Below are 10,348 nucleotides of genomic sequence, written 5' to 3'. Positions count from 1 at the left end.
GCAGAAGTGCTTTTTCCGTGTCCTCAGCCTTGACTTTAGTTCTACTGTGATGTTCCCACCTTCGTTTTTGCAGCCTTCTGTTGCCTATAAAACTTTTGAGCTTCATTTCTGTTTTAAACCTCTCAATATGTCCAACGTCATGCTTCTCATGCTTTCTCTTTTTTGCTTCTGAAAAGTTTGTGTTCCAATCCCCTCTTCTGCTTACCAAATTGTTGAATGTCTTTCCAGTCCCATAAAACCCTTACTCCCTTTCCTAATTCTCACACTATCTCTTTTTATATAATACGAGTAAAAACAATCTCCTTGAGCGTCAGTGCAATCTTAGAAAAATGTTTCCAAAAATTGAATAATATCTTCCCAGTTCTAAAGTTGCTGAATTTTTGGTGATTCGTCAATGTCTTGGGTAGTTAAGGACTTCGTTATATATGCAGAGAAACTTTGCTTACTGACAAAACCATTTAACCAGAAATGAGCTTCATCAATTGACGGATTTATTTTTTTTAAGTAAATTTTCAAAATATCAAAGCTTTGTTCTTAACAATTCATGATGTATAACCAAAGCCTTCTCAAATATGAACACAGTTTGACATACACAATTGTCAAACCATAGACAAAAACCATCTTAACGTTTGCTGCAGCTTATAAGACACCCAATATACTGAATTTAGTCCTGACATAATGTGAAGATATTCTGGTGTGTCTATAAGTTGATCTGTCTAAAAGCACATTCTTGATGTCCGTTTTTCTAATAGCGTCCTAAAGTATTCAATTTTTAAGAAAGATCTAATGTAAGTTTATTTTTGGGAGCTTTCATTGAAAGTTTAAACTAAAATTTAACAAAATTCAAACGTTTACTAACATTCTCTAGAAATTGCTTTCGAAATATTAATCAAAACTAAAATCATGTTGCTTAATTTTTATCAACCCAAGGCTGTTAGTTGTCAAAAAGTTTATTTTCAGGGTTGCCAAAACAACACATACATGGCGTCTAATTTAAATTTTCGTCTTATAAACTTAAAAAAGAATCTTAACAACATTTCAATACTCTCCAAATTATTTAGTAGCACCCTAATAAGTTATTATTGTCTACATTTTGAAATGTGCTACTCTTTGTTTATTTTCTTATTCCAAAAACTCTGTTATCACTAATATTTGTCTATGTTTATTTATTTTTGAGCATAATTTTCTATTCCAACACAACTTTGTCATTAATCTCAAAAACCAAGATGACCTTTTGTGATATCAGTGGGTTTTTTAGAAAACAAAAAAAAACAGACTAGGCTTGAATAGCAGCACACATTGAAACCCTTGAATCATAAGAAATACAAAAATCTACGACGAAATTTATTTTCCAATAGAATACGTAGGTCGAGAAGTTGATGTCTATCCCCTATAACATGAAAGCTCCATGATCCCATGATGGATAATAATTCGATCTGATTGTCTGAAATAAATTCAATTGAATATAAAAATTATTATGACTACGAGTAGCACAAACGCTACACTAAAGTAAGTCAGTATTCAAAAGTCGGTCGTTGCGAAAGGCAAAACTCCTTACTTTAAATAAAAAATATTATTAAAAAATTATGAATAAGCTATTTCTCGTTGGATTTTTGATACTGGTCGTAGCTGCTTTGGGTGATGTTGGAGCAGAATGTGTTGATGGAGAATTAGTTCAGCCAACTGGAGGAGTGACAAACGGCACCGATAATGGCGAAGAAAAAAAAGACAGTGATTTTTCGGTGTTTTTCAAAAAAGTCGGATGTTCTTTGAAGAAGGGAGCTGGTCAGGTTAAAGAAAAAGCTAAAGAACTCGGTGGTGAGATTAAGCAGGGTGCCAAGAAATTCACAGAAAGTGCCAAGAAATTCGGATCGAATGTTAAGACAAAGTTCGGAGAATTCAAAGATAAATTGAGTGATTCTTCGGAGGAGATGACAGTCTCCACACAACACACTCTAATTGCCCAAAATGTTGAACTCATCAATCCTGATATTCTTAAGGCTGAACAAAAGTGTGGAAACGGTTATATTTTAGATGTTTTGGGAGACTGTAAAAAGCTTTAAACAAAAATTGTGTGCGTTTTGTGATAATTTTGTATATATAAGCAATTATGAAGAATTAAATGAAATAAATAAATTATTAATATAAAAACGTGGTTTTATTTTTTTATTGATATACAAACATTTTATGAAAAAAATGAAAACTTAATTAAGAAATTGAGACTTTTATTTAAAAACTACGGAGAGTTATTTGTAAGATTTCAGTACATGAAAAAAGCCATTTCAACATTTTAATTAGAAAGCCATTATACCAAAAACATTAGTAGAACAAAAATGAAAAAAATGCTAATATTATATTTGAATTTATTTTAATTTTATGTTAAAATGGGACAAAAGATTAAATTTAGCTTATCAAGCTCACTCCATCAAAATTCTGTTTTTTTTTTAGGAATTTACTACCGAGCAGACCAACGACGATTTTTTGGGTGCTGCTTTTTCATTTAAGCCAGATTTGGGCAACAATTCTTGAGCTATAGATGCGAGCGCCACATAAGCATAATATGCGCACAGGACCTTACAGAAGAGAAGAATGAAAACACCAAGGATATTTCCTTCGAGCTTTTGAAGCATATGAGCAGTTTCCTAGCTACGATATTAAAACTATCCCGAGAGATTTTAATTACAAGGTAGAAAAGGAAGACATCTTCGGTGAAATAATCTGGAAAAACAGCCTGCAGGACAACACTTCCGATAACAGATTTCCTCTTATCGATTTTGCTGCGAGGCGAATAATCATGATAGCCAGTACCCGTTTTTTACACCTCAACATCCACAAAGAAATTAATCTGAAATTCTCCAAATCAATTTACCATCAACCCGATTGACCATATTACGATGGACGCTAGGCACGCTCTAGCTAAGTTCGACTTGGACCACTATCTCGTTGCAGCCAAGGTAGCACTTCGGGTTACCATACCCAAGGCAAAGCTGGGAGTTCCCATCCTTCTCTTCTCTTACGAGTCACTAATAACCTCTTTCGAAGTTCTCTGCCGCCAACACAATGTATCGAATGTTGCGAGCGTGCAATAAGGCCGGAAAAAAGCATGCTTGATGAATGGAACTTCAGTATTGTTCGCAGGATACTGAACAAAGGAGACCCTCTAAACTGCACAAAATATAGAGGAAGCAGTTTCCTGAACTCCGCAAAGAAAATTTTTTCTGTCGTAATTTATCAGCACATAAAGCCCATTTTCAACAAACAGAAAGGCCATTATCGTTGTGATTTTAGACCTTTATCGATTTCAATTCCGCATTTGACAGCATCTACAGAGACGAACTGTATAGAGTCATGTCTAGTTTTGACATCCTTGTCAATTTCGTCTGTTTGCGAAGGATGACCATAGAATATTTGCACTGCTTCAATAAAGTTGAAAACAACTTAACGGAAAGAAAAGGCTTAAGACAAGTTGATGTGCTATCATGAGATTACTTTAACATCGTATTTGAAAGAATAGGATAGAGCTTCCACGTCAACACTAGAGGGACTATCTTTCAAAAGTCTGTCAAAATGTTGGCATATGCACGAGTGGCAATTTCTGATGCTGTATCAGCTGCAGCAACGAACAAAGCTGCTAGTGAATAGATCTTAGCTGTTTCTGTTGCTTCGTTTTCTTCCTTAATTTTTGATGCATTATCGTATTCAGCAACCCTCAAGTCTATTGAAGCAGAATAAATTGCGGTTTCTTGAGTTTCTTTGTCGCGTCTTATTTCTGAAGCTTTTTTAGCTGCAACAAGCAACAATTCTGCTAGTGAAGAGATTTTTGCACTTTGTTTTGCTTTTTGGTCTTCTTTAATTTTTGATATACCATCAGCCTTAACAGCCAACAAGTTGTTGGAGAAGAGATTTGTATTGTTTCTATTGTATTTTTATCGCTCTTTATTACTGATGCTTTACCAGAAAAGCGTTATGTTGTTCCTACATCAAGTCAAATGAAGAAAAAGTCGTTGTTGTTTCTGTTGCTTGTTTATTTGCGTTAACTTTTGATGCTTTATCAGCTTTTTCTTCGCTGTCTTCTATTTCTCCTACTTCATCTGTTTCAGTATTGTTGTCGTTTTTTTTTTTTGTCCTTAATTTTTGATTTTTCAGCACCCAAAAAAGTTCTTGTTGGAAAAGATGTTGATTCAGAATCCTTTAATCCCAAATTCAAGCCTAATAATGAAGAAGAGTTAGTTGATGAAGTTTCTGTCGACGATGTTGTTTCTGGTGATTCTCCTTGGGCCGTCGTTGTCCCCTGAGTAAGTTCCTGTGTCGATGTTTCTTCTGTAGCTGACGTACTTGTATCACTCGATTCACTTTCAGGATCATTTTTCTTTAATAAAAGATCAACTACTTGTTTAACTATGGCTTCACCAAACATCTTAACGCTTTCTTCAAACTTTTTCAGTTGCATCTTCAATTTTCTTCGTATACGGTTTGGCTTTTTCAAAAGCGCTTGAAATTTTTTTCATTAGCTTATCAATAACGTCATTGGTATCCCGTTGGGAAATATTACCATTAGTTTCTCTCGGGGAAGTTATCACCGACAGTAGCAGTTTGAGCTGATGAAGATAATTCAATTCAAACTAACAACGAGAACAGGACCAACTTTGACGCAAATGATTTGTTCATATTTATTTGCGAATATCAATTTATTTGAAGAACCGAACTGAAAGAAGATAAACTTCAGACTAAAAATTGTTCTTAGATCTAAGCCTGAAGAAGATGTAGGCGAATACGAAAACAGCTGATAATTTTAAATAAATAAAAAAAGTCGATATAGAATCAAAAAAAGAAAGGACCTTTTCTCCTTCTTACCCCAAAATGTAACTGATCGATCGAATTTTAATGCGAAGAAAAGAAAATGTAGATATCAGACAACTTAAATAGTTCAAGACTCAGTGAAGAAGCCACAATATATTGATTGAATCAAAGAAATATTGTTAGTGACGAAGGTTGAGCTTCAGCTCATCTTCAACTCAATAAAAAATAAAAAGTCACCAGGTGTCGATGGTATATCCAACGTTGTACTAAGACATTTACCGATGGAAGCAATTGACATTTATACCACACTCTTCAATAATGCACTGAATAATGCAAATTATCCAGTGCATTGGAAGACCACTGTGGTTCATCCTCTCCCGAAAAAGAGAAAGGACCTCCAACCCGTCAAACCTTCGGTCGATAAGTCTTCTTCCGAGCATCAGCAAAGTTTTCGAAAAAATCATTAATAGGGTTCTGACTAAGTGGGCTGCAGACAGTAAAATAATTCCGGATAAACAGTTCGGGTTTAAGGCGCGTCATGACACAATTCATGCTGCGTCTAAACTCGTTTCTGATATCCAATGGAATAAATCAAAACAACAATGCACAGGAGCTGTCCAAGTTGATTTGGAAAAGGCCTTTGACACCGTATGGTTGGAGGGTCTTTACCTAAAATTGAGCATGCTTAACGGTAGTACTCGTAGCATGACGGTTAGTGCGTTGGACTGTCATGCAAGAGGTCTTGGGTTCAATCCCTGCCTGTGCCACCTTAATTTAAAAAAAAAAAAAAAAAAATTCACGGGTACTGCCTCTTGCGAGGAATTGACAAATCCTTTCAAGAGTAATTCTTGTCATGAAAAAGTGCTTTCTCAAACTAGCCGTTCGGATTCGGCCTTAAATTGTAGGTCCCTTCCATTCCTGACAACAGTACTCGCACACAAGAATGGTTGAGAGTTGTAAGTCACTAGGCCCTGGTTCACAACGGACTGTTGCGCCACCCCATTTTTTTTTTTTTTTTAACGGTAAAAAGTTTGTTGTCAAAAGTGGCAATGTAACTTCTACCACAACATTCTCAATTAAAAATGGTCTTCAACAGGGAGCGGTGAATTCAACGATTCTCTTTAGCATTTACACCAGCGATCTGATAGGTAGTCTTACAAAGGCAATTGCGTAGTGCGTACGCCGACGATCTAATTGCGTACAGAACGGCCCGAAAGGTTGAGGTTATTAGAATCCTCTTGCAGCGTGATTTTGACAAGATTCAGCGATATTGCGACGACTGGAAACTGAAAATAAATGTCCAGAAGTCAGAGACAATTCTGTTCCGGACTGCGTTGGCTATTGCCACGAGGGATACGTGCAAGAATTGGAGCAAGATGGTCATCGTTGATCTTCACGGGCAGCCATTGGCGAACAAAAGTGTAGTGAAGTACCTCGGTATCTGGTTAGATCAGTATTTATATTTCGACAGACATATAAATGCTGCTATCACCAGGGCCAGAGGAGCCTTCGCTCTGACGAAACGGCTGTTTTTTAGCAGTCGGCTTGACCCCAGAGTGAAGTTAATTTGCTACATAGCTCTCATACGGCCAATGATCGTTTATAGTTGTCCTGTGTGGTTCAACGTTGCTCCTTCCCAGATGGAGAAGTTTCGGGTGTTCGAGCGGCAGTGTTTACGACACTGTACCGGCATATATCGAACAGCCGAATCTTCTTATGTGCATTACTATTCCAACGAAGTCCTATACAACAGGATTCGAATCAGAAGAATTGACAATTTCATGATAAAACTCGTTCGAGGTCACATTACAAGAGCTATGTCTTCGACCATCAATTTAATTGTCGGGGCGATCTATCCGAACGACGAGTATTTTGAAAGTGCATGCTTGAGCAGCTTCATTCCACCAGAGGCATTCCTCTTTCTAGACAAATGCGGTCTGATACAGGATAGATTGGCAGTTCCGTTAATCTGCCAAATCAGACGAAGAACCGTGGATAGGCGACTCCCATACAATCGGGACGTCATGGCACAAGGCGGAGCATAGCTCTTTCGTTTCAGTAGGGCTGTGTCTGAAAGGGACCGAACTGATAGGGTGAAGCGGGAGAACCAGTTTTGGTGGCTTCAATCGGCACTTGATAGTAGGTAGTCGGGATGGGGTTTTAAGCCTTGGCCGGCTTACATACTTGTTTTATAGTTCTAAGGGTTTAGTTTTAAGTAGAAAAATACCATGGAATAAACAAAAAAAAGAAAATATGAAAAACAAAAAAACGTTAGATAGTTAGATTTGCTGCTGTGGTTGTTCTAATTTTAAGTAGGTTAAGGGTAGAATAGGTTGTTTAAGTTAGCTTTAAGTTTTATTTAAGGACCTAATTTTAAGTAGTTTTAAGCAAAAATGAAAAGGGATATCGATATTAGTTTTTTTTCAAATTTTCTAATAAACAAAAAAATTAATAAAATATAACTTAAAGTAAAATAGAGCTTAAGGCCGAAACCCAAAAGGCATTAGTATTAAGTATTATAGTTTAACTTAGAGTGTCAGTATGGGACCATTATGGATAATTAGGATAGTTTTATGAATTTTTGTCTAGCTTTAAGATAGGTTTAAGAATGAATTAATAAAAATGAATTTAAAAAAAAAAGTGCGTTGGACAATCATGCCAGAGGTCTTGGGTTCGATCCGTGCCTGTGCCAACTAACTTTTTCACGGGTCTGCCTCTTGCGAAGATTTGACAAATTCTCCAAGAGTTATTCTTGTCATGAAAAGTGCTTTTTCAAATTGGCCGTTTGGATTCGGCTTGAAACTGTAGGTCCCCTCCATTCCTAACAACAGTACTCTCAAACATTAATGGTTCAGAGTTGTAAGTCAATAGGCCCTAGTACTCAACGGACTGTTCGGTAAGGGTAGGTTATAGTGGCCTTCCAAGATGGAAACGGACACACTTAGGCCAGTTTAATGGCCCATTGTGACACCACATGAATCTTGAGGCTTCCTCCTAAGCTCAATGGAACCAGCTTGAGTCCCTAACGAAACGTAAGGGGCTGATTATATCGATATGGTTTAGATCGTTAAAGAAGAATTATCTTATGTAATTCTTGCGTTTTCGAGCTAGAGCAGGGCATGTACAGAGAAGATGAAGAACCGTTTCTTCCTCTTCCTCGTCCATACAGCTTCTGCAAAAGTCATTTGAGAATACGCCTATTCTCGTGGCGTGCTTTCCTATTAGACAGTGTCCGGTTATGACACCTATTATCGAGCTTATATGTAATCTGCTTAGAGAGAGCAAGCACCTTAAACGTTTTAAATCCAGTGTTGGCCAGATATTTTTTGTGACTTGACACGTCTTGCATTACAGCAGTTTACAAGTAGCTTTTGGTATGCCAGTATTTGCCAAACGTGGTGGGATGGGCTGTACTGTACCGTTTCTGGCGAGTTCATTTGCCTTACAGTCACCTGGAATGTCTCTATGGCCCGGCACATAGCAAAGGTGAATATAAAACTTTTCGACAGTTATGGACTGTTATAGAGTTTGTAGAGACAGAGTTCAGAGACTTGATAGCGGCCTGGCTATCTGAGAAAATACGGATATCAGAAGTTGATATCACGTTTTTATTAAGCCAGAACAAGACTTCCTTTATCGCCAAAACTTCGGCCTGGAACACGCTACAATGATTGGGAAGGCGGAATCAGACACTTAATTTCAGTCGTTCAGAGTACACACCTCCACCAATCCCTTCTTTTGTTTTTGACCCATCTGTGTAAAAATGGATTGACTCATCCTCCAAGAATGTCCTGTCCTCCCAAAAAGATCTGGGAGGTATAGAAATCTGGAAGTTTCTATCGAATTGCAGTTGGGGGATTGTATAGTCTGTGTGCTTTGGAATTGATTCTAAATACCTTATAATTGCGGTATGTTGTTATCATTAATTTATTTTACCTTTTACTAATTCTTTTATTGAAAGTTAACTAAAATTTTAAATTGTCTAAAGGCTATATTGTTGAAAATGTTAAAAAAGCAAAAACTTTATTTTGAAAATATTTAAAAAATAGAAGAATTAAATCATATTTAAAAAAATATAATGACAAAAAATTAGAAATCTTTTAGCAGTTTATGGAAAATTAAACTTTTTGAATACAAATTGCTGTACATGAGAAAAATAATTTCTTCATAAAATAAAGCAAACAAAATCTTTCTTCAAGAAATCACAATCTTTTTTTTTGCATTCTCTTAAAAATCAAAAACTTGGATTCCTGTAATACCAAAACTAGATAAAAAGCGGTGATAATTTCAAAACATGAAAATGTTTCTTAAATGAATGAAAAAAAATCATCAAATGTGAAGAATTAATACTGTACACAAAAACGTATAATTTGTGTGATTTTTTGAATAACTTATCGCATTAACTATTATTAAATAATGCATAAAAGAATATCCGAAGCCGATGTTTAAAAACCTTATTTAAATGAACATTAAAATGCGATTAACCTTAATAAATTATGGAATTAAGTAAAATATTTATAAAATAATAAAACACAAATCCACAAATCTTTAAAAAGAATATTAAAAACATGTTTATTGTATTCACCTCATCAGAAATGTCACAATAGCTTGTTTTTTTTGGTTTAAACTGTTTTTTATTTGTTGCTAAGCTTCTATTTGTTCTTATATTATAATTTTTTTAACAAAACAAAATCACTTTTCCTTCACTATTTAGCATCACATCAACAGTTTCTATTTGCTGACTAAGTCACTAGCTTTGTTCTTGATGTCTGAACCAATATCCTTAACTTTGTCCTTGGCAGTCACTAATCCATCAGAAATTTTGCCTCCCAAATTCTCAGCACCTTCCTTGGTGGCCTTGGCTCCATCCTTAACACCGTCAACAACTTTGCCACCGACTTTCATGACTCCATCTTTTGTTGCCTCAGCACCATCCTTAACTCCGTCAATAATTGAACTTCCAAGTGACTCAGCGCCATCCTTTGTGGCCTTAGCTCCTTCGGCAATTCCTTCGCCAACTTTCTCGGCACCGTCCTTGATGTTGCAACCGACTTTCTTGAGGAATCCAAGGACCGCTCCATCATCACCGCCCTCCTCGCACTCAGCGCGGACACAAACTGTGGCAATGGCCAGGACCAAAAATGCGACAAACACTTGCTTATTCATGATGTGTTTTAGAGATTTTAACGATTAATTCTTTAATACGGACCGGACGCCTGCTGTGACTTACTGGAGAATTCTGGTTTGACTGAGGAACTTGCGAAGCTTCATCTGGTAGTTATAGGATTTTCTAGATCAAACGTGTATACAAAAAAATAAATATTCTAGAGACTCTTGATTAAGAGACGAGCGAACGCGATGCGAATTTCAGGTACTTGACCGATCATTCTTATAATTTTTTTTAATTTCACTTAACCATTAAGACGCACTTCAGATACATGGGGCTCCAGAATATAGATACTTAAATATTTCTCAAAAGATTGAAATAATGATCATCATCATGATAATGTTGTCCGTTGGCATTAAAAATTGTTTACGTCGTCGTACA

At 36.2% G+C, this 10,348-nt stretch overlaps 3 protein-coding genes across 3 annotated transcripts; 1 reads left to right on the top strand and 2 right to left on the bottom strand.

Moving 5' to 3' along the window:
- The first annotated feature begins 1,471 nt into the window (after window positions 1–1,471).
- On the top strand, window positions 1,472–2,151 carry LOC129946457 (uncharacterized). The gene has a single exon (XM_056056639.1). The coding sequence runs from the start codon at window positions 1,587–1,589 to the stop codon at window positions 2,061–2,063; it is 477 nt and encodes a 158-aa protein (XP_055912614.1). The 5' UTR covers window positions 1,472–1,586; the 3' UTR covers window positions 2,064–2,151.
- A 1,400-nt stretch (window positions 2,152–3,551) lies between these two features.
- LOC129944129 (uncharacterized) lies at window positions 3,552–4,417 on the bottom strand. The gene is made up of 3 exons (XM_056053326.1): window positions 4,150–4,417; window positions 3,980–4,091; window positions 3,552–3,915 (listed from the first exon to the last, which is right to left on the bottom strand). Exons 1-3 carry the CDS (start codon window positions 4,415–4,417, stop codon window positions 3,552–3,554), a joined length of 744 nt encoding a protein of 247 aa, XP_055909301.1.
- Window positions 4,418–9,531: 5,114 nt separating this feature from the next.
- Window positions 9,532–9,966, bottom strand: LOC129944128 (synuclein-like). Its single transcript, XM_056053324.1, has one exon. The coding sequence runs from the start codon at window positions 9,964–9,966 to the stop codon at window positions 9,532–9,534; it is 435 nt and encodes a 144-aa protein (XP_055909299.1).
- Between the last annotated feature and the right edge of the window lie 382 nt (window positions 9,967–10,348).

This window comes from Eupeodes corollae, chromosome 2, assembly GCF_945859685.1.
Source record: "Eupeodes corollae chromosome 2, idEupCoro1.1, whole genome shotgun sequence".
Taxonomy (NCBI): Eukaryota; Metazoa; Arthropoda; class Insecta; order Diptera; family Syrphidae; genus Eupeodes; species Eupeodes corollae.
Note: the sequence above shows the minus strand (reverse complement) of the source record. Positions and strands in the feature narration are given on the sequence as shown.

Bases quoted from the DNA above. Each gene is read 5' to 3' on its own strand.
- LOC129946457 (XM_056056639.1), top strand. From the start codon at position 1,587: ATGAATAAGCTATTTCTCGTTGGATTTTTGATACTGGTCGTAGCTGCT.
- LOC129944129 (XM_056053326.1), bottom strand. From the start codon at position 4,417: ATGTTTGGTGAAGCCATAGTTAAACAAGTAGTTGATCTTTTATTAAAG. The intron at 4,092-4,149 runs GTGCTGAAAAAT...ATACTGAAACAG, and splicing joins TCCAACAAGAACTTTTTTGG to ATGAAGTAGGAGAAATAGAA. The intron at 3,916-3,979 runs GTAGGAACAACA...AAAATACAATAG, and splicing joins TTTTCTTCATTTGACTTGAT to AAACAATACAAATCTCTTCT.
- LOC129944128 (XM_056053324.1), bottom strand. From the start codon at position 9,966: ATGAATAAGCAAGTGTTTGTCGCATTTTTGGTCCTGGCCATTGCCACA.